This window comes from Schistocerca americana, chromosome 6 (assembly GCF_021461395.2).
Source record: "Schistocerca americana isolate TAMUIC-IGC-003095 chromosome 6, iqSchAmer2.1, whole genome shotgun sequence".
Classification (NCBI taxonomy): Eukaryota; Metazoa; Arthropoda; class Insecta; order Orthoptera; family Acrididae; genus Schistocerca; species Schistocerca americana.
Window position 1 is genome coordinate 145,721,555 of NC_060124.1, and position 25,030 is coordinate 145,746,584.

Here is a 25,030-nt window from a genome sequence, read left to right on the forward strand (position 1 = left end):
ATAGAACACTTCCCATACCTTGGTAGCCACCTTTCAGCAAATGCAAATATTGATGCTGAAATACGGTACTGGCTCAAATGTGCCAGTATGACTTTTGGTCATCTTTGGGTAAGGGTCTTGGATAACCATAATATCAGCATTAAGACCAAGCACTTTGTGTACCAAGCTACTGTTACACCATGTTTCACATACAGGTGCGAAGCATGGACTACTTACAGAAGGCATGTATGATATCTGAAAAGTTCAACCCGCACTGCTGGAAAAGGATCCTAAGAGTGAAATGGCAACATCAGTGCACTAACATCAGTGTTCTGGAAGAAGCAAACTCTACTAGCATCAGCTCCGTAGGACAAATCACATTGTTCATATTCCTAAATCCCATGTACCAAAACAAATTATGTATTCCCAGCTAAAGGATGGCCAAAGAAAACCAGGAAGACACAGAAATGATACAAAGATGTATTGAAGTGCAACATGAAGAGATCTCAGATTGAAACTGGTAACTGAGACACTACTGCACTTAACTGTCCAGTGTGGCATCATGGTGTTTGGGAAGGGAACTTCGAGTAACAGAGACAGAATTCAGAAACTGACTAGTGCAATGCTAAAAAACAATGGCAACTCATAGATAAGCAATACTACACAGCTGGTCTCCACCAGAACAAATGCTTGTCAACATTTTGGAAACATCTGCAACCCCAGGACTGGCCTCTACAGTCACTTAAGACCCCATGGAAACTGAGTTTTTAAGAATAAAATCATACTTGTCAGCGAGTAATAGCTTATCATTTTGTTCACCAGGCAACATTGTGGAAATATGTCTATGCATACCAGAAGGAACAAGCATAATCCTTGGCACCAATGACCACTGTCTGCTGGGTTTTATGGATGGCCAGAATGAACTGGGTTTCACAAGATCATTGTTTGTGGAATCCATATTGATTCCTAAAGAGGAGATTTTTGATTTTCAGGTACAGGACAAAGTTTGTTCCAAAGTTTTACAATAGGTTTGAGTCAGTGATATGAATCTATAGTTGTATGCATCTGTTTGGTGATCCTTCCTGAAAATGCGAATGACCTGCACATTTTTTCAATCACTTCCTCCAGTGAACAATGATAGACTGCTGCTAAAGAGGAGCAAATCCTTTCATATACTGTGTGTAGAATTGTTTAGTTGTCCCATAAGGATCAGTTGCCTCCCTTCTGTTGAGTTTTTTTACCTGGAAATCTGTTTGGTGTTTAATTGTGGTACTGTATGCCTCAGTCCTCCCTGCAGGTCTGGCCTGGAATGTAGCCCTTCATGCCCTCATTGTTACATGTTCTCAAGAAAGTTGTAAGTATGTTTCCATTAAACACTGTACGAGTAGAATTGTGTATAAGGACAGACTTCTTTGCTCAATTCACAACATGAATACACTTATCATCATCGTGATTGCACCAGTGAATGTGGCAATAGCGAACTCTGTAGTGTGTGAAGTATAATATGTAATGTGATTTTTCAGATGAAAAAGGTCACTTTCAGCTTTGTAGACTTGCAGCGAATGGTGAAAGTGGTATGAATATTGCTTTCATTTAAAATTTTATGTAGCATATGTAAATGCCCAACACATTTTTGTGACTTCAAACAGTTGCTGTAATCTTCAAAATCATAAGAAGCCAAAAGAAATTTTGTAGAGCTTCATTTCAACTCTCTCCTTAAACAAAAGAAAATCTTAGCTGGGAAGTACTTTCTGGCCAGTGTATATGTCCATGCAGGTGTCTTGGGACTTGCTTGATCACTTGGCAATCACATACCATAAGCAAAGACACTCAGTCTTACATTTAGGCACAACAAATGACTTTTACTCAACCAGTGGATGCTGTGTAAAGTTTTTCATGTACAATAAAGTCACAATTTGACTGTGAAAAGATTTAGTCTTAGCTCCAGTACTGTTCATCATGAATATAAGAAACAACAAGCAGAATTAGCCACTTTTGGCAGATGAGACAGGTATTTATCACAAATAGCAGCATTGTAGTGAGGGAAATTTGGGAGATCTTAAGGGGTTTTCTGCAAACAGTCTGCACTTTAGGACTTGTTTTTGATTCATTTCAGCATATCAGTGGTGACTGAGGGATTATGCAGAATTGTCTAATAAAAATAACGTGTGATGTCAGTAGTGGTAATATTTATAGGCACCTCTCTACAGTTTGCACCACAGTTCAAAAGAAGTAATTGTGACCTTAATTTTAACAACAGATATAAAGTCCACTCTTTGTTAAAGTTGACTTTGGGAAATTATGCTGTGACAGAAACTTTTGATTACCTTTTCATTGATGTAAAATGGCTTCTGTGGGAGATTTAGAAGTTTGTAGCATGTAGTAAATCTGTAAATTTTAAGCATGTATGCAGTAGTTACTAGTCTGTGTTTGCAACAGATATTCATATGTGAAATGAATTATTGATGTACTGCAAATTATCTGTGGAATATGGAACTAAGTAGCCAATTAACTAACTGAATCTTTAATATTCTTTTTCTGCCACTATTAAACATATTCAGAGTAGAATTAATGCTTTAGTGAGGATTTCTTTGTGGCAACAGAGTTTTTACAAGCAAGAATTTTAGTCCTGTGGATAGCTCTGGTTACCTCCACATTCTTTTGCAACTGCCATGTTTGTTACTGGACCAAACCAATGCTGAAACTGTAAAGTGACTCAGAGCCATAACTGGCATATGTCATTCAAGAGGTGTTAAAGGACAGTCTCTTCAAATAGCTTGAATGAAAATGCACTAACAAAACTGTCTTACTAAGTCTTAATGTATTATAGGTACTAGAATCTACACAATACAAGCAGCAGCTCCTTCCACTATTTTAGATACTTGATAGGCATGCAGATGTGAGTCAAATCCTTGTGCCAACAACTATTAGTCTGGAACACTGAGTGTGATGGGTATCCTTGCATTAAGATGGTTTCCCATTGGTGAACTTGTGATGCTGTTGCATGTCACCTTGCACATATGCACTGTATATATACAAATTCAAATATGATATATATATATTACATGGATTGTTGACAGAGGACTTTTTTTCTAACCAGGAACGCAACGAAATACACGGTTGTAAAACAGTTATGGTTTATTAAGTCACAAACTGACAACACAGGAGTACATTGGATCTTCATTCCTTCACAATCTTAACACCTTCTCTTCCATCTGCTTCACCTGGTCCTCCTCAACCCAGAGTACTGCCATCGTGGACATTGACCTCCTCCTCTCTAATGGCTCCATCCTCACCTCGATCCACAGTAGACTCTCCAAACACAAACAGTACTTGCATTTCAACACCTGTCATCCCTTCTACACCAAAAAATCCCTCCCCTACAGCCTGGCCACCCGGTGATGTTGTATCTGCAGTGACAAGTACACCCTTGCCCATTATGCTGAGGGTCTTGCCAAGGGTTTCACAGACAGGTACTATCCCCCACATCTAGTCCGCAACCAGATCTCCCGTACTGTTTCCCCTCACACCTCCAGTCCTCCCACCACCCCCAAGAACCAGTCACACAGGAATGCCCCCTTCATCACCCTGTAACAACTAAACCACATCCTTCACCAGCGCTTTGATTACCTATCATCTTACCCCGAAATGAGGGACATCCTACCCAAGATCCTCCCCACCCCTCCTAAAATGGTGTTCCATTGCCCACTCAACATCCACAACATCTTAGTCCATCCCTATGCCACTCCCAGCCCCAACCTCTTGCCACAAGGATCATATCCCTGTGAAAGACCCACTCAGCACTTCCTATACCAGTCCTGTTACAGGCTTATTCTGGTCCACCAGGGGCCGGGCTACTTGTGAAAGCAACCATGTTATATACCAACTCTGCTCCAGTCATTGCACAGCTTTTTAATATCAGTATGACAACCAGCCAGCTGTCCACCAGGATGAACGGCGACCACCAAACTGTGGCCAAGAGAAAAGTAGACCACCCTGTTACGCAACATGTAGCTGAACATAACATACTTGATTTCAGTGATTGCTTCACTACCTGAGCCATCTGGATGCTTCCCTTCTCCAGCAGGTTTTCTGAACTGCGCAGATATCCTTACAACACAGTCTCTGCTCCCAAAATTACCCTGGCCTCAACATGCAGTAACATAATGTCCCCAAACCCTGCACCCAACAGTTTTCACCCCCACTGTCCTATCACGTCCTCCCTGTTCTCACCTCCCACCCTGCCTCTTTGTGTGCCGCCCTCTGCCAATGCTCCACCCATCCTTCTCCACTCCTCTTATTTTTCGTTCCATCCCCTCCCTCCTTCCCTCTCCCACCCCACCTCCCTGCTCCACAACCTCCCGATGCTGTACCTGTTGGCAGTCTAGTCCCTGCACACACTGCCAGGCAGTGTTCCTATGTTCCCCAATGCTATCAGTTCCTCTTCCCTGCCCCCCTCCAGATTGCTGCTTCCGTTCTATGTGAGAGATGCATTCTGGTCCGAGCTGCTGGAGAGGGCAGTCATGTGTGCGTGAGGTGTGCTTGTTTTTGTGTATGAATATGTGTATGTGTGTTTGTGTGTGTGTGTGTGTGTGTGTGTGTGTGTGTGTGTGTGTGTGTGTGTGTGTTCCCCTTTCTTTTTCTGACAAAGGCTGCAGTCGAAAGCTAATCTGCAAGTGTCCTTTAATTGTGCTTGTCTGCAACTTAACATGTCATCTTTATGGTAAGTAGCAATCAATCTTTTCCTTACTTTGTTGATATTCCAAACTGGAGTTTTCAGAGAAGAAGCCCTTAATCCATTGAAAATAAGTAATGAGTGTGAAACTGCAATCAAACTTTTGAGACTAGAAAAGCATAATATTCGTATAAAAAGTCTTAGGACAGTTTGAGAACTGCCCAGCCATACAACAGAACAATAATCTTCCTGTCTCCTGATCTTAGTGACATGATCGAAATAAAAGCAAGATATTTACCAATTTGGGGGTACTGAGATTAATAGACCTACTGAAAGACTGCAGCTCAGCTTCTTAGAAGTGGGTTTAGTCAGATGCACAGTTGAATCATTCTTTATTTTGGATTACTAGAAAATTTACTTTAGGGAATTAAAAATAGCTCATTTAAATGGTACAAGATGTGTTACTGTCATACAGGAAGATAGGAAAATTGCGGAGGAATTACGAGAGCTAGAGGGCTATTCAGAAAGTGTTTCCATCTAACACCCCTAGGCACACGCCGATCACGTATATCTTGGTATGTGCGTGCTCAGGTGTGTCTCTGCGCATCTGGTTTTTTTGATATTCAAATTTGAAATGTGTGCTGCAATTGACAATCCTGCCAGTTATGAGGCACAGCCTGTGATACAGTTTTTGTTGGCAAAAAACCTATAACCTATAGAAATTTGTTGTGAACTGTACGAAGTGTACAGAAACAACGTAATGAGTGATTGTTCCATCCGGAAATGCTGCATTCGGTTCAAAAATGGCTGAATCAACGTTCATGATGAAGAGAAGAGTGGATGAGCGAGCATTGTGACTGATGATCTTGTCGCTAAAGTTGATGAAATGATTCATGAAAACCGTCGCCTCACAATAACGGAGCTTTCGCTTTCTTTTCCACAATTTTCATGGACTATGTTGTTTGGAATTGTCACTCAAAATCTAGGCTACCCCAAATCCTGTGCACGATGGGTGCCCAAAATGCTTACAGAGCACCATAAAGAACAGTGAATGGGGCAACGTTAACATTTCTGGAGGCCTACCACAAACATAGTGATTCATTACTGGATCGAATAGTAACCGGTGATCGGAGACCACCACCTACTCCAGTCCTGTAGCCCGGAAGGTGTACACGATCAAAGGCAGAGCCACGTGTGAAAGCACCCACGTGATTTACCAACTGACCTGCCTACACTGTGAAGCTTTCTATTTGGGAATGACCAGCAACAAACTGTCCATTCACATGATGGACACAGGCAGACAGTGTTTGTTGATGGCTAAACTTGCCTTGGTGCACGGCCAGCACATCTTGGCACAGTGTTACACCGTTCGCGTTATCTGGATACTTTCCACTAACACCAACCTATCAGAACTCCGGAGATGGGAACTTGTCCTTCAGTATATCCTCTCTTCCCATTACCCACCAGGCCTCAACCTCCACTAATTTCAAGTTGCCGCCGCCCATACCTCACCTGTCATTCAACAACATCTTTGCCTCTGTACTTTCACCTCGACTGACATCTCTGCCCAAACTCTTTGCCTTCACAAATGTCTGCTTGTGTCTGTATATGTGCGGATGGATATGTGTGTGTGTGTGTGTGTGTGTGTGTGAGTGTATACCTGTAACATTTTCTTCCTAAGGTAAGTCTTTCCGCTCCCGGGATTGGAACGACTCCTTACCCTCTCCCTTAAAACCCACATCCTTTCATCTTTCCCACTCCTTCCCTCTTTCCTGATGAAGCAACCGTTGGTTGCGAAAGCTTGAATTTTGTGTGTGTGTGTTTGTGTTTATTTGTGTGTCTATCAACATACCAACACTTTCGTTTGGTAAGTCACATCATCTTTGTTTTTAGATATATTTTTCCCACTTGGAGAGGGAAGCATTCCACGTGGGAAAAATGTATCTAAAAACAAAATTCTGTAACTTACAAATGAAAGCATTGGTACGTTGATAGAGACAAAAAACACACAAACACACACACAAATTTCAAGGTTTCGCAACCCACAGTTGCTTCATCAGGAAAGAGGGAAGGAGAGGGAAAGACGAAAGGGTGTGGGTTTTAAGGGAAAGGGTAAGGAGTTATTCCAATCCCGGGAGTGGAAAGACTTGCCTTAGGGGGAAAAAGGGACAGGTATACACTCGCACACACACACATATCCATCCGCATATATACAGACACAAGCAGCCTCAGTACTTCTGCCTCAACTGACATCTCTGCCCAACCTCTTTGCATTTACATATGTCTGCCTGTGTCTGTATGTATGCGGATGGATATGTGTGTGTGCACGAGTGTATACCTGTCCTTTTTTTCCCCCTACGGTAAGCCCTTCCGCTCCCGGGATTTGAATGACTCCTTACCCTCTCCCTTAAAACCCACATCCTTTCGTCTTTACCTCTCCTTCCCACTTTCCTGATGAAGCAACCTTGGGTTGTGAAAGCTTGAAATTTGTGTGTGTTTTTTATTGCCTCTATCAACATACCAACGCTTTTGTTTGGTAAGTTACAGCATCTTTGTTTTTATATATATTTTTCCCACGTGGAATGTATTCACTGCTTGATTGGGCCTGGTCTGTAATTGAAGTAACCAAAAGGAATAAACTGAATACCGAGTAAATTATATGAATGTTGCTATGAAGGAGTGGGATTACCTCTTATGGGAGTGTACGAGACAGTCATTACTGACAGATGAAGAGAGAAATAGCTTCCAGAATAAAATAGTTCCTATAGTATTGAAAGGAGGAAGACTGTGACATAAATGTAATGAAATAATGGATAGAGTTTCTTTGATGGAATTAGGAACCTACTAGGAGGAATGAAAAGCTGGAGCAACTGTAATAGAAATTTGAGTAACCACTTTGCAGGGGCTTGTCACAACAACACCAATTAGAGGTTGAGCAGGTGAAACAGCTACTGAACTGATGTGTGAATCAGTCATGAAGGCAAATATAATACTGCATTAGATTATCCTGTAACTGACTTGTGTGAAGACTGCCTCTCGTGGGCTGTCATATAGCTGCATTTCCAGATACCCTGAGTGGCCAAGCAAATACACCCATGGGACATGTTTTACAGTGCTGCATGCAGAACATTAAGGAAAGGAATTCTGCACTAACCACACATGTGGTAAACCCATCAGTAGGTGGTTTGTCGTCTCTTGGATTCAGTTTTCCACATTCCCAAGACGAGCATGGCCTGCAGTGTGAGTGAAAGTGCAGGTGCTAGGGTGCTGTAATGAAATGTTGGAAGGGTCGTGATCTTTTGGTAGTAGCAGTGCCATTAGATATTTTTGTCTTTTATTACATAAATCATTTTCATTATGTATTGCTTATCTTGCATTTTATATTTTAAATGTCAGGAATCCTTTTCAATGTAAGTCAGATCAAGGTTCTGGGGATCTTAGAGTTGCTTCCTGAGTGCTGGAAAGAAAGTTACAAAGAAGAGCAGGTTACAAAGAAATGTGGTATGTGGAAGATGGTGAAAAAGAAGAAAAGGATACATTTTTAAGTTTCTGTATTTTTTTTTTTTAATTTTTGTGAGCAGCTATGTGCTGTTGATGTGCAGTTATTTTTGTTAAATATTGTATAACATTGTATAACATGTCACAAAAAGATATTTTCATATTGTTTTTTTTTTTTCCGAATTTAAGATATGAGTGAAATGCTGATGCAGCGTTCTGCATTGGCTTTGCTGGATGACAGTGAATTGTGGGACATGCATCGCCCATTGCCACGTTCCTGCAGTCTTCAGTTACTCCATTTCCAAGATGAAGATCCTCGACATGTAAATCGGGCATTTTGGCGCACGTGTTCCATGGCACTTGGTGCGGTAATTGAGAATGCCTTCAAAGAAGACATCACTGTTCGTCTACACAGTTTTCCTCCACCAAACAGTAAGTTGATCATTCACTGTGCTATCTACAGATTGTCTACATGGTAAGGATTTGTCAAAAGAAAACAACTTGATAGTCTCCTTGAGTTTGCTTCTGGATCCTAAAATCAACATGGCTGGGTATTTTGGAGATCCACATGTCCACCATCTCTGCTGCTGCTGTGTCACATTGAAAAGTTATGCCAGAGCTGAAAAACTGTCATCCTCTATAGATCCCCATATTGTACACAGTTCATGTGCCACTCACCGCAAGTGCTGCCCCCAAGACTGGGGACAGCGCTGTGGGTGTCACCCATAGTAGAACTCAAGTACCAACAATATATCGCACTCAGAGACTATCCTCAAAGTCTTGTGTCAGCCCCTCTAACAAGTGTTGTGTTTTGATGTGAGATAGTACAGGGTTACAAATCCTGTGAAGAAAAAAATACTTGTGTCTATTAATTAAATTACTTGCCAACCTAATTTCAGTTGCCTACTTGTAAACACTGTTCCAAAAACTGGATGAAGTGACAACTGTCAGGATCTCATTAAATTTCATCCCTTGTCACTTGTTCAGACAGTATTCCATTACTCAGGCTTTTGTAGGCTCATGTGACAGGAGTTTGTGGAAGATAGCATTTTCCCAGTAATCTTCCAATGAATCTGCTTTGCCTATGACTAAGTTTATATGATCATTTCATTTTATGTCTTTGCAAATTATTTTCACCCAGGTGTTTGTATGAATTGATAGATTCCAGTTGTGACTGAGATACTTTGAAGTTAAATACCAATATGTTATATATAACATATTAAATGAACTTGTTCATTTAAAACACTTTTACTTACATATAACTTCTATTTTTTTGCAGTAAAAAGTGGCAGTTTTGTGTATGATGTGGACCTAAGTCTTAGTGACTGGCAGCCAAACCAGGTCAGTTGCAGTTTTGAGAGATCTTTTTTATTATAGCCCCCACCAGAGAGAGTTGTCATACATCTAAATTTTGGATAATTTATCAGCATCTAAAATGAATAATACAGAAGTAATCCAGTAAGTAAAAACAGTAGTGTAATAAAAGTGGAAGAAAAGTGTCTCTCTCTACCCCCTCATCCTCCCCCCCCCCCTGCCCCAACCTCACTCCCTCCTTGATAACCCTGCTCTGAAAGTGATTTCAGAATGGCCCACATGAAATACATGATGTTATTTGGTTTCTCTGCTGAAATTCGTTGAACTCGATATTGTTTGTGATTGGGAAAAAAGTATGAATAGGTGAAACTTGATGAAATGGTGGAGTATGAGTATGCAGAACATGACAAAAAGACAGAAAGTTGTAGATGACAGGTGGACAAAGTGTCAGGCCTGATTTTTTTTTTTTTTTTTTTTTTTTTTTTTTTTTTTTTTTAAAAAAAGGGGTGGACAAATTAGAGCCCAGGAACACTGAACATATCAACTGAAAATCACAAATGACCACCTTACAAAAAGTTTTACTGGGGTAAAGTTTGTATTAAGCATAATTATTAATAAATTTATATTCAATTTTGGCATTTTGAAAGCGATTTTCCTTCCTCCCTTCCTTTCAGGTGACCTTCATCCAGCCAATGCCGAGTTGGGACTGGTATGGTACATATCCAATTTTCCAGGAGAACCCACCCATCCCTATCCGAATATAGGCTATTAGTATGATGACGTTAAACTTCCAAAGGTATTTTCAAGCTACTCCCCTCTCCCCTCTGAGAAATCCTTGTATCCCATCAGTCTGTGTCTAATGTAATGTCAAGGTCAAATGTAACATTGTGTTTCAAAGTGTTTGCGCACTTTATGTCTGAGGTGGGATGTGGAACCAGCCCACTTACCTAAGTGCATGTGGAAAACCACCTAGAAACCACATCCATCCCAGCCAGCACCCTAACCCCTTGTGGTTTATCTGCAAGGTGGATTCGAACCGAGTCCAGTGTGCCTCTCCTTGTTCCAGAGCTACTGCTTTAATGTACTTGGCTATTTGAATGGATGAATCAGGTAAAAAAATCCAAAAGTATGTGCAACTTCTCATAAATAGACAGATTAGACAATAAAATTAAATCAGTGTATAGTATTGTTGAAGAAGAGATAGGAAAAGATGGGATAAAAGATGTCACATACCCTATTAAAGAAATAGGAACATTTTGCAAGACAGTTCATGTGCATTGGATATGATAATAGCTACTTTTTAAAATTAGGTGAGGGGACTGGTTCAGGAAGTTCTGAACGGAAAGTAAAACGATTCTGTGAAGAAACAATATACAGGAATTTTAAGAAAGTTTCTCAAAACATACCCATCTGAAATAAGGAAAATCATTATGACCCTCAAAAATGAAAGTTCATGTGGGGTTCACGATAACTCCAATAACACACTAAAAAGTTGTGGCCCTAAAATGTATACTGTTCTTAACTACATGTGCAATACATAATTACTTCACAGTATTTTACCAGAGAAATTAAAATCTGCCTTTGGTAGGCCTCTCTATAAAAAGGTGCCTCCACAGATGCCAGTAACTGCTGACTGACCTCACTGCTTATAGCACTTTCCAGAAGATTTGAGAAGGTAACGCACTTGAGGATTATTAAATATCTATGTAGTAATGGACGGTTGGTTAGTTTGTTATTTGCTTGTTCTTTGGCTTTTAATTTTCTTACTGTGATGTGGAATGAGTTTAACAGTTATGAAAAATTTGCAACATACTGACCATTTGCGTAATTGTTTCAAGTTATTTGATTTTTGAAAAATGTCATATTGTCACTTTGAGCTGCTGGTAAAATTGTTTGTTTACACAACCAATGTCAGTTTCCTGGCCATCATAAGGTTCCCATTAGAGGTGGCAAAAAATAACGTAACTGATAGAAATAACCGGTTACTGAGAAGTAACGGTTACTGTGATAACTGTTCCTCTGATTCTGGCAGTTATTTCAATAACTGTTTAGTGTCAACAGTGCCTCGCGCCATCTGTTGACGGAAGATCGTACTGCGCATTTGGAAGGCGTTCTATAGACCATGGGAATAACTGTGAGACTGCGCGCCATCTGTTGATTAGAACTGTGTACTATTTCGTGGGCCTTCGTTACTTTTAGCATAAACAATTAAATAAAGTTAATGTCCAAGCCGTGGCTGATAGGAGCTGCAGCACAGGCATTAACAAGTACGGTCGTTCCCTTAAGCCACCGCCTTACGTGTTAATTTAGCTTGGACGGGTAGTACAAGGAAAGTTACTTAGGAATTCGAGCGACTATGGGAATAACTGTCAGAGACCGGTATTCTCCTCTGGCAGTTATCGTTATTGGCTCGTAGTTCTAGTTCTCTGGTAGTTATCGGGCTACCACCACAGATAACCTGGAAGCTGGTAACGGAATAACTGTGTGTGTAGACGTTCCTGACTCGGTGACTCCAGTTAAAGGTCGTAGTTCCAGGTGATATTTCCAGAGAGGATAGTAACTGGAGCGAACAAATATTTTCGTACTGCTACGGAAATAGCCGCTGGCCATCGCGAATGACAAATAACATGTCAGAAAGTATAACATAATACAGTGGAATATAATAATTATTATCCTCATCATTTGTCAAGAGATTGTCAAAATATGTGAATATATCACAGTAACTGCTAATATTTACAGAATTGGTACACTGACAGAATAAAACACAGTTACGTACTTCTAATAAATTTATCGTACACAGAATACCCGATCTTGACTGTTGCAACCAAGTGCTGTCAAAACTGAAATATAGCAGAATTTTTACCTAAGCTGGTCTATCAGTCTCTGTTACGATATTCATCTACAGAGTAGAAGGAGGGGTCAATGGAAGCGTTTGATTCCACCCGTCTGCTTCGACGTAAAGGTGTTGTGGTGTGTGAATGTCATTACGGCACGGTGTTTATGAGTTGGTTTTTGTGTGTCTGTGTGTGTGTGGGGGGGCGGGGGGGGGGGGGGCTGTCGATCTAGGTTGCAGTGCCGGAATTTGCTGGTGGTAATTAATAATTTTTTTTTTTTCTAGCTGTGATGTTTTGTGTATTTATGAAGTATTGAATGTGATTTTATTTATGTAGGGATGATTGATTTGTGGACTTTTGGGATTGTGGTTTTATTTTTCGCAGTTGTAGGTGTTGGTTTTTTGGCATCAGTAACTGTGGTGGACCTATATAGGTCACCGGAAATGACCGATTCCCATTTTCATAGTTGTGTGTGTTGATGTTTTAGTATCGTCATCATGTAGGTCAAGGGAAATGTCTGATTCCAATTTTCGTACTTTTAGTTGTGGGTATTGGTGTTTTGGTATGGTCACCTATAGTTGACCTATATTGTTCAAGGGAATTGTCCGATTCCTGCAGATTTTTGTTGGTGTAGCAGAATGCTGTATTTTTTTTTCTTTTTGTTCTTCATTTTGTGTTTTGGGATCATGGTATGTTTTTTTTACTAGCTTGTCCTCACCCTAAAACCCCCAACTTCCTGCAGTTGTCCCATTGGTTTGATTGTATTTTTGGCGGGAAATGTTATTGTATTATTTATATGTATCTTCGTGTTTGTTGCCATGTGTATGTAGTGACGTCATAGACACACTTAAAATAGCCATTTCCGGCATATTGATGACGGGTGGAATCAGACACTTCTGTATCAAATAGTCTTTCATACACACTGTAAACCGTGCCTTATCTGAAACCAAGTTTTTAATGGTTGCTGACTTGCTGGCAGTTTATTGAAAATGCATGTTCCTGAATATTGGACCCCTTTTGGACCAAGGTAACTAATTTTAGGTCTTTATGTAGATTGCTGTTCCCATTTCTAGTACTGATATTATGTATTAAGCTATTGGTTGGAAATACTTGAAACCATTTTCATAAAGGAATAAATATACTAGGAAGCAGTGGTTAGAATACAAAGTTCCTTGAACAGGTTCCTACATGATGTTCTTGAATTGATACCACAAATGATTTTTATTACACGCTTTTACATGTGAAAAACTTTTGCTACGTTTGATAAGTTACCACAGAATATGCTCCCTTATGAAATAATAGAATGAAAAAATGTGTTATGCCCTTCCCAACTGAATTTATTATCGAGTTGTTGTCCCAGAAATGTAACACTGTCAACCTTTTCGATCTGCATGTCTTCATATGTTATAAACATGCTGTCGCTGGAGAAATCGAGCAGTTTGCAAATCTGACATAAAACTTGGATTAGCGTACTCACACTTTCCCCAATAGGACTAGCTTTTACAGCACAGGTGTAAACGAATCTGTCACATTACGTATATTTTTTGTTGTATTATAAGGCTGTACACTTTATTCTATTATGTGAGCAGCACAAGAAATTAAGCTTCGAATTTAACCTACAGTACTCAGTTTACATATTACTTCATACTTAAAAACGCACGTTGTTAACATTTTACTTAAACAGTGCTTTGGCGAAGTTCCGCGTACTTTCTGTCGCAGCTGCGAAGATATTTCTAATAGCGACCGATAACCTACAAACATATAATATGAAACACTAATAATCGTTCTAACATCAACTAAAATTTACCCGGAGTTAATAAGCTAAGGTTATGACACGATTCATACGACATTCCTGCTATTTCACACTACTCGCAGTTATACTGATAACTAAACTGATAGATTCCAACTATGTCGTTATTTAACTGTCGGAGTTATCGGTATTCGCTAGCGAAAAATAACTTGGCAGTTATTAATAACCGTTAACGATAACGGTTATCAAAGAATAACTGGAACTGTGATAACGGTTACTCCAGAATAACCGTTTGGCCCACCTCTAGTTCCCATGTTGTTGTTGTTGTTGTTGTTGTTGTTGTGGTCTTCAGCCCAGAGACTGGTTTGATGCAGCTCTCCATGCTACTCTATCCTGTGCAAGCTTCTTCATCTCCCAGTACGTACTGCAACCTACATCCTTTTGAGTGTGTTTAGTGTATTCATCCCTTGGTCTCCCTCTACGATTTTTACCCTCCACGCTGCCCTCTAATACTAAATTGGTGATCCCTTTGATGCCTCAGAATATGCCCTACCAACCGATCCCTTCTCCTAGTCAAGTTGTGCCACGAATTTTTCTTCTCTTCAATTCTGTTCAATACCTCCTCATTAGTTAAGTGATCTACCCATCTAATCTTCAGCATTCTTCTGTAGCACCACATTTCGAAAACTTCTATTCTCTGCTTGTCTAAACTACTTATCGTCCACGTTTCATTTCCATACATGGCTACACTCCATACAAATACTTTCAGAAACGACTTCCTGACACTTAAATATATACTCGATGTTAACAAATTTCTCTTCTTCAGAAACACTTTCCTTGCCATTGTCAGTCTACATTTTATATCCTCTCCCATATACCAAAGAGAATAATATTTAAATCATGTTGTAGGCTTAAACTGACACCAATCTATTAACTGATGCAGATGTTTACAACAGCACTTACATAATGAGATGTTACATAACTAAAAGAATTCACAACATCTTGTTAGGTGAGATATAAAATCATTATCATTAGGCAATCAAACCATGAATTATACACTGAAAATAAAAGTATACCATAACACTATGATGTGACTCATTTCGAAAACCGTGTATCAGAGAAATAAAACTGGTTCACATTTGTGCAGTTACCTGCTATCGTATTGTAATATAAATTGCATTGTCAGTCTACAAAAACTGTGCTAGGTAGTGTATTGATTCAGGTTAAAACTGTCATCAGCATGAATGCTGTGAGCATTCATACAGCATAGAGCCAACTGCACAACTGATCGCTGTTTAGAGCTGAAGATGCTCATAAATGTCTACATATCTACATATATCAGTAGTAACTAATAGCTTACAATTAATAACCTATGCTAATATAACAATGAAATAACCAATTTTTGACAATATAATGTAATCAGGTAGATAAAAAAATCTACTTATCAAGCGGTAGCCGGAGAGCTTACTTATAAAAAAAAAGTTTTACGTACATAAGCTTTTGGAGCCAGTGGCTCCTTCTCTGAGCAGAAAGGTTGAAGGGGAAGGAAAAAGGGTGAAGTAAAAGGAATGGAGATGTTTAGGAAAAAAGTAAGAGCTGGGAAAAGTCACACAGAATTCCGGGTCAGGGGAGACTTATCAGATGGGTTGAAAAGGAAATCTGTGTTTCATCTACTACAAGAAGTGCATGTGACAGTCGTAACACATGTTCTGTATGTTGCATGTAATAGAAATTTACACTTGTTATAATCACAGTCATGGTAACAGAAAGCAAAATGTGTAAAAGCAACGGCTCACATGCATTTGTAGGCTCTGATGTGAAACGAGTTATAGTCACATTTATATGTGCATTGCTTCCATCGTACAGTAATTTTTATGAGACAAGCTATACAGATATTGAAAATATATACCTAGCCAATTTTTCTAAATACGTGACATTGCATTCAGTTTTATCAGACACCTTCTCTGTATATGGAAGTGTAACAAACATAATTTTATATTTTCTTTCTATACTTACTGCATGATTTTCTTGCATTTTAGGTTTTTGTTAGCATTCAATTTCCTGTTACATAATCTATCTACTATGTCAGAAGTGTAGCCATTAAGTGTTACAATACACCGAGGTGACAAATGTCACGGGATACCTCCTAATATCGTGTAGGACCTCCTTTTGCACGGCGTAGTGCAGCAACTCGATGTGGCATTGACTCAACAGGTTGCCTGCAGGAATTCTGAGCCATATCACCCCTCTAGCCTCCATAATTGCAAAAGTGCTGCTGGTGCAGGACGTGCACAAAATGACCTCTCAATGAAGTCCCACAAATATTTAATAGGATTAACGTTGGGCGATCTGGGTGGCCATATCATTCACTTGAATTGTCCAGAATGTTCTTAAAACCAATTGTGAACAATTATCATCCAGTGAAACATTGTATTGTCATCCATAAAAATTCCATTGTTGCTTGGGAACATGAATTTGATGAATGGCTGCAAATGGGCTCCAAGTAGCCAAACATACCCATTTCCAATCAATGGTTGGTTCGTTTGGACCCGAGGCACCAATCCATTCCTTGTAAACACAGCCTATACCATTATGAAGCTACCACCAGCCTGTGCAATGCCTTGTAGACAATTTTGGTCCTTGGCTGCATGGGGTCTGCACCAGACTTGAACCGCACCCTGAGCTCTTACCATCTGAAATTCGGACTCATCTGACCAGGCCACGCTTTTCTAGTTATGTTGAGTCCAACCGATGTGGTCATGAGCCCAGGAGAGGCGCTGCAGGCAATGTCATGCTGTTAGCATAGGCATTCACTTCAGTTGTCTGCTGCCATAGCCCATTAATGTCAGACTTCACCACATTGTCCTACATTTTTTTCTCCCATTATTCCCTGCATTGTTGCTTGTATGTTATCACTAACAACTCTACCCAAACCCGCTGCTCTCGGTCATTAAGCAAAAGCCATTGGCCACTGCATTATCCATGGTGAGAAGTAATGCCTGAAATTTGGTATTCTCGGCTCACTCTCAACACTGTGGATCTCGCAATACTGAATTCCCTAACAATTTCTGAAATGGAGTGCTCCATGTGTCTGGCTCCAATTACCATTCTGCGTTCAAAGTCTGTGAATCCCCTTTGTGCGGCCACAATCACACTGGAAACCTTTCCAGATGAATCACCTGAGTGCAAATGACAATTCTGCCAACACACTGCTGTTTTTTACCCTGTGTATGTGAGACTACCACCATCTGCGTATTGCTATTCCATGACTCTTGTCACCTCAGTGTATATCATAATGTATATAACTCTTTTCATATTGTTGTTGTTGTCGTCATCGTTGTCGTCATCGTCCCCCCCCCCCCCCCCTCCCCCCTGCCCCCACCTCCTCCCATGGGAGGATGTGGACAGATTCTCAGTGGTGATGTCTATTTTTAATAGGATCCCATCATAAAGCACAGCCTTACGGGATGTGGGACAAATCATGTTATACATTGATGCTTTGGAGATGAGTGGTGTAGCTCCTACATCATACAGGTAATACTCCAAAAGATGAGTAACATTGGACTTATATCAGCCATTTCTCAACTCTGTAAATGTATTTTGGCTGTATAAAAGTACTCTCTGATGCTTGTACAACAATGAATAAACACAGGTGGCAGCACTTGTCACTCATATGAGCCAGAAAGGAATACAGACGACATTGTGTTACTTGCTTTGACGCATTCACATTTCCCTTTCTGCTACAAACCATGCCTCACAATGTCACATGCAATGCAAAGTAGTTGTGTACTACAAGCTTTCTATTTAATTTCGAGATAGCCTTACAGCACAGTAGCGAAAAATAGAACAGGATAGCTAGGGATCTAATTACCCAGAAACTGAAAAAAATGAACTTTTGTTTTGCAGACGTGATCATTTGCTGTTTATGAAATGAAAAGACACTAGAATATATTTCTTTTGATGACAAAACACAAAATGATTGCATCCAATGTCAATTTCAGAACAAAATTAGGAACACTCAAAATAGTTCACCTGTCAACAGACTCAGTGCAAGACATATTCGTAAATAGATTCCAGCTACAGAGATATCAAATTATCCTCAGAAGATATGAGGTTTGGGTAGACGAATTAAGGGAAGATCTTGGAAAGTAGCAAGAAAAAGATGTCAGATGATACTATGAAGAATATGACATACAGATTTGTTTTCAAAAATGATTTGAAATGTTTCATACTAAGGCAAATATAACTAAGTAATTTTCAATAAAAAACTACATTTTCAGACAATATAAAAAGTTCACTGAATTTATGTTCCAGAGTCCAAATATTCTGGTAATGTGTGGAAGGAATTATTAATGAATTACTCTCCCTCACCACCCTCACCCTCACCTGCTACACCTCCACATCCACCTCCTGAAAATCGATGGGTCTTTGCTTCAAAACTTGAATGAAACAATGAAGTGGCTCGATATAAGGCTTGAATGGTGGCGAAAGATATACTCAATGTTTTGGAATAGATAGTGTTGCCACTTTTAGCCCCTGCAAGATTTGAGACAATGATAGCCCTGTTGAATGCTGCAGTCCGACATGGTTTGTGTATAAGGCAGTTCAATGTAAAATCAGCATTTCTCAATGGTATTTTGAAGAAGAAAATATACATATACATACACAGTGAGGGGCTTTGATGATGGTACAGGATGTGTACGTAAATTACTAAGAGACTGCATGGTTTAAAGCAAGCGTCAAAATGCTGGTATGAATAGCTTGTTAAATTTCTTACTGAATGTAATTTATGGCAGAACTGTTCAGTTCCATGTATGTTCTATGGTGGAAACCTGGTGCTGGTGTTTGTGGGATCTACTGATGCAACAATTAAGTTTATTGTGCAGTTCTTTTCAGATTATATGATAGTGGAACAAACACTGGTAGCAGTTACTTCTGTAAAATATCTGGGAGTATGCGTGCGGAACGATTTGAAGTGGAATGATCATATGAAATTAATTGTTGGTAAGGCGGGTGCCAGGTTGAGATTCATTGGGAGAGTCCTTAGAAAATGTAGTCCATCAACAAAGGAGTTGGCTTACAAAACACTCGTTCGACCTATACTTGAGTATTGCTCATCAGTGTGGGATCCGTACCAGATCGGGTTGACGGAGGAGATAGAGAAGATCCAAAGAAGAGTGGCGCGTTTCGTCACAGGGTTATTTGGTAACCGTGATAGCGTTACGGAGATGTTTAGCAAACTCAAGTGGCAGACTCTGCAAGAGAGGCGCTCTGCATCGCGGTGTAGCTTGCTCGCCAGGTTTCGAGAGGGTGCGTTTCTGGATGAGGTATCGAATATATTGCTATGTTACTTTAAATCCGTCTTGATTGCAAATTTTTTTTTTATTATTCATATGACCGGTTTCGGTTCATTCAGAACCATCTTCAGATCTGTAAAAATAATTATACTAATTTACTATTTCACGAAAGCAAATCTTTTTCATCCTATCTTATCAACATCAAATGTACCAGAACGTACCTGATATTTAAGTTACAGGAGTAACCCGTCCAATTCAGCAACTTTCACATGCTACGTCACATAAAATTGGTTGGCAGAGTGCACGTCATTTATATTAATTATGACACTATTACCGACAGGTGGCGTCTGGTACATTTGTTACATTCCATTTGCACATACTGTATTCAGTAGATCTTTTATATATTAAAAATATTTAATTAAAATATGTAGATGTCAAAGCTAAAATCTGTTCTTGTCAGGATTAAAAAACAGTAAAATTATCATTTTTATACGATCTAACAGGCATAGGGCGATTTATATATCTATGGTGCTGGTGTGAACTTGTTTTCTTCTACGGTCTGCTTCCGTGGTTCCCGCCACTTTGGTGTTGTGCCGCGGTCCGCTCAGTCGTCTGCTGTCCATCGCCGCGGGCAAGAGGGCCGCACAGGAGGGCCCCGTCAACAACGCCAGGCGTTGCACGCGTCTTCCGGCTTCTCCACCGCGCACCATCTCTCATCCCTCGGCCTGGATCTCCATACGCAACAGTTGTCATCTTAGTAGGTCGTCATAAATGCTAAAATAGGCGTTATGATTGAATTCGCTTTGTTCGTTGAGGATTAAATCCGGATCTTTATTTTTATGGGTGTATATTTCGATCTCTTCTAAAATGTTAAGGAACCGTCCCTTGTGAGCTCTATGCAGGATGTCTAAGTTGTTTTCAATATTCGTGACTGAATGCTTTGTCGCAGCCATATGCGCCCCAAAAGCTGTTTTGTTTTGAGAGTAGGTGTGCTCCCTGAATCTGGTTTCAAAGTTCCTACCAGTCTGCCCTATATATTGTTTACAGCAGTCATTACATTTGATTTTATATACACCTGAATCCTGAAATTTATTCCTACTATTACATATTCTATGCCGGAGCTTCAATTTTAACATGTTATTTGTTCGGAACCCTATTTTAACGTCGGATTTACGAAAGCATCTTTCAATTTTGTCTGCAATTCTTCCATTGTAAGTGAGAGCTACATATTTTTTCTTGTTGTTCCTCTTAACTGCTACTTGCCTTCCTTCTGTTTGTTCCATTTGCCTCTTCTTTATCTTCCTATAAATATTCATCACCTGCTTACACGTATATCCGTTCGCTACGGCCACTTGTTTTAAAATACTTAACTCCTTTTCTACTTCGTGTTGGCTTAGTGGCAATCTTAGTAGCCTGTATACCATCGAAGTAAAATATGCCCATTTGTATCGCACACAAGAACAGAAACGAACTACTAACTCTTAAGGGCTTGAATAACAAGTTAGAATCACGTAAGGCTATCGTCACAAAGGCAGATAAGGGCGGCACTATGGTTTTAATACACGATACAGACTATATAGAGAAAACTGAAAAGTTCTTTATGGAAAACGGAATAGTAGAAGTCAAGAAAGATCCAACCAAGAAATTTCAAACAGAAATAAGGAAACAAATAGATAACAGTGTGTTTCTATTCACAGAGGAGGAAAAGTTTAAACTGAAAGTAATGAATCCGCGAATCCCCGAATTACGATCACAAATAAAGCTCCATAAAGTTGAAAAATCGATTCGCCCAATCGTTAATAACACCAGCAGCCCAAGTTATAAATTAAATAAAGAGCTAAATAACAGATTGAGGGCGGCATATACATATCGTCGGACTTTCAACATTAGCAACAGCTACGAATTTGCCGAGCAAATTAAAGACGTACTTATACCTCAGAATGCGTCACTAGCTTCATTGGATATCACCAATCTGTACACAAACATTCCCGTAAAAGAAACGATTGAGATCATTAAGAACAATCTCCTCACTCATGGTAAATTGGCACTGGGGGAAGTGATTGAACTAGTGGAAATGTTGGAACATGTCTTGTCGTTCAATTACTTTACTTTCAATGGTAAAATTTATCAACAGAAAGACGGGCTGGCAATGGGGAACAGTTTAGCTGGGACGCTGGCTGACATTTTTGTAAATCACTTAGAAAACAAATTCTTTGATGAAAATCCCAATATCGCTGAGAAAATTGTATATTACAGGAGATATGTGGACGACTCCATTTTATTATACAAAGGAGATAAAAATGATATCGAAAACTTAGCACAAAAAATGAGCTCTCAACACCCGAAAATTAGATTCACCATGGAATTTGAAGAAAACAACCGTATAGATTACTTAGATTTAACACTAATAAAGAAAAATGGGAAGCATGAATTGAGCATATTCAGAAAACCTACGTGTACAGATCTAGTTATCAACGAGCGCTCTTGTCACCCACCGCGATACAAATGGGCATATTTTACTTCGATGGTATACAGGCTACTAAGATTGCCACTAAGCCAACACGAAGTAGAAAAGGAGTTAAGTATTTTAAAACAAGTGGCCGTAGCGAACGGATATACGTGTAAGCAGGTGATGAATATTTATAGGAAGATAAAGAAGAGGCAAATGGAACAAACAGAAGGAAGGCAAGTAGCAGTTAAGAGGAACAACAAGAAAAAATATGTAGCTCTCACTTACAATGGAAGAATTGCAGACAAAATTGAAAGATGCTTTCGTAAATCCGACGTTAAAATAGGGTTCCGAACAAATAACATGTTAAAATTGAAGCTCCGGCATAGAATATGTAATAGTAGGAATAAATTTCAGGATTCAGGTGTATATAAAATCAAATGTAATGACTGCTGTAAACAATATATAGGGCAGACTGGTAGGAACTTTGAAACCAGATTCAGGGAGCACACCTACTCTCAAAACAAAACAGCTTTTGGGGTGCATATGGCTGCGACAAAGCACTCAGTCACGAATATTGAAAACAACTTAGACATCCTGCATAGAGCTCACAAGGGACGGTTCCTTAACATTTTAGAAGAGATCGAAATATACACCCATAAAAATAAAGATCCGGATTTAATCCTCAACGAACAAAGCGAATTCAATCATAACGCCTATTTTAGCATTTATGACGACCTACTAAGATGACAACTGTTGCGTATGGAGATCCAGGCCGAGGGATGAGAGATGGTGCGCGGTGGAGAAGCCGGAAGACGCGTGCAACGCCTGGCGTTGTTGACGGGGCCCTCCTGTGCGGCCCTCTTGCCCGCGGCGATGGACAGCAGACGACTGAGCGGACCGCGGCACAACACCAAAGTGGCGGGAACCACGGAAGCAGACCGTAGAAGAAAACAAGTTCACACCAGCACCATAGATATATAAATCGCCCTATGCCTGTTAGATCGTATAAAAATGATAATTTTACTGTTTTTTAATCCTGACAAGAACAGATTTTAGCTTTGACATCTGCATATTTTAATTAAATATTTTTAATATATAAAAGATCTACTGAATACAGTATGTGCAAATGGAATGTAACAAATGTACCAGACGCCACCTGTCGGTAATAGTGTCATAATTAATATAAATGACGTGCACTCTGCCAACCAATTTTATGTGACGTAGCATGTGAAAGTTGCTGAATTGGACGGGTTACTCCTGTAACTTAAATATCAGGTACGTTCTGGTACATTTGATGTTGATAAGATAGGATGAAAAAGATTTGCTTTCGTGAAATAGTAAATTAGTATAATTATTTTTACAGATCTGAAGATGGTTCTGAATGAACCGAAACCGGTCATATGAATAATAAAAAAAAAAAATTTGCAATCAAGACGGATTTAAAGTAACATAAAATCACTGATTACTGTTATCCCATAAGACATTATGTCTGTTTTTGCAAAGAATATATTGCTTCCCCCTACTTATACCTCCCGAGGAGATCACGAATGTAAAATTAGAGAGATTCGAGCGCGCATCGAGGCTTTCAGACAGTCGTTCTTCCCGCGAACCATACGCGACTGGAACAGAAAAGGGAGGTAATGACTGTGGCACGTAAAGTGCCCCCCGCCACACACCGTTGGGTGGCTTGCGGAGTATAAATGTAGATGTAGATGTAGATCACTGAAGAAAAAGTTGATTACTTCATGGGGTTACAAATAAAGAAATTTGACAGCTATTCAAATAAATCAGTCTGCATACATGAAGAGAATTTTAGAGAAATATGGCATGATGACAAATCCATTGTCTTTACCCATTGAACCCTGTGAATAAGTCACCTGCTTTTAATAGTACCACAGTCTATCAAGAAATGGTTGGAAGTTTGATGTATTTAACACAAGGCAGAAGACCAGACTTATCAAAAGCTGTCAATGTTGCAATGAGACTTCAAGACTCACCTACACAGGCACATGTTGTATTGCTATAATGAATATTCAAGCATCTTAAATCAACAATTGCAAATTGCATTAAGTTTGAGAAGAAGAATGTTGAAGCTTGTAGTGATGCCTATATTGGTGGGACAGAAGCACAAGACAATCAACACGTGGCATCCTGCTCAAGTTCCATGGATGGCTTGTTGTGTGGTGAAGTAAATTGCAGCAGCGTGTTGCTCTTTCATCAGTTGGAGGCAGAAAATGTGGCTGCTACTGAAGCTTGTAAATCACTTGCGTGGTTAGATCAACTTCTGAAATAAATTTCAGTTGTTAAGTCCTCAGTTCCTATTTTGCAAACAGATACCAAAGTGCTATGAAATTTATTAATGGATCAGCATTTTATGAACGATCAAAACACTTGGAGACTATGTATCATTAAATTTGTCAACTATTTAGAGAGAAGAAGCAGACATTGTGACAAAAGAGTTACCATTTACAAGATTACAGACGGTGAAGAACCGTGTTGTTGTTGGGGGCAAGTAAAAGTGTCCCGGACGAGTAGATTTGATTGGACTTGAATGTAGGCATGTAACCACCCTGTGATGTGTACACCACATGTACGCCCGCCACGTGACCCAAAACAGCTTAGAGCGTAGTGGGGGCTGTGTCAGTACGAGTGGAGCAGTGCAAAGGGCTCGATGATAATCACAGTGGAGCAGCGGATGTTCATTGTGGAAAGTTACATGACAACAAAGTCATGGAAATAGTGTGGTCAGTTGTTTGCTGAGAAGTTTAATGGGGTTAAAGTGCCAGGCAAAGAGCGCCATGCGACGCTTAGTCCGAAAATGGTTTCAAGCAGGATCCGGTTTGAACAAGCCAAAAAAACATTTCGAAACATGCACGCACAAATGCCCAAGAGATGAATGATGGGTCTCTTTCAACATCTGCTGTAGTCAGGTTAGTACTGTGATTCTTTTTGCCCTAGAACTCTGTTCTCCGGCAGACAAAAATAGAAGAAATAATTTTTAATCTTGGGGTAAGGAAAATGAAGATGAGAAGTGAAATTTTGTAGCATGTTGATAGATCAAAGGCTCTCCTGGGAAGGACACACCATTTATCTGTGCAGCAAACTAGCTCATGTACTGTTTTAATTGTATAAATTAAGAAACAATATGAGCAAACAGTTGTTACTCCACTCATACTTAGCTTTCTTTCATTTTCATCTGTAATTCAGAATTTTGCTTTGGGGGTAATTCCC

The 25,030-nt window shown here is 39.7% G+C and overlaps 1 protein-coding gene across 1 annotated transcript in view; it reads left to right on the forward strand.

The window, feature by feature from the left end:
- The window catches only part of LOC124619466 (39S ribosomal protein L39, mitochondrial), a 75,700-nt gene that overhangs the window by 19,437 nt on the left and 31,233 nt on the right, over positions 1–25,030 (forward strand). Inside the window, exons 3-4 of the mRNA XM_047145866.1 lie at positions 8,342–8,584; positions 9,432–9,493. Coding sequence (XP_047001822.1) covers positions 8,342–8,584; positions 9,432–9,493 — 305 coding nt within the window. The remainder of the gene's footprint in view (positions 1–8,341; positions 8,585–9,431; positions 9,494–25,030) is intronic.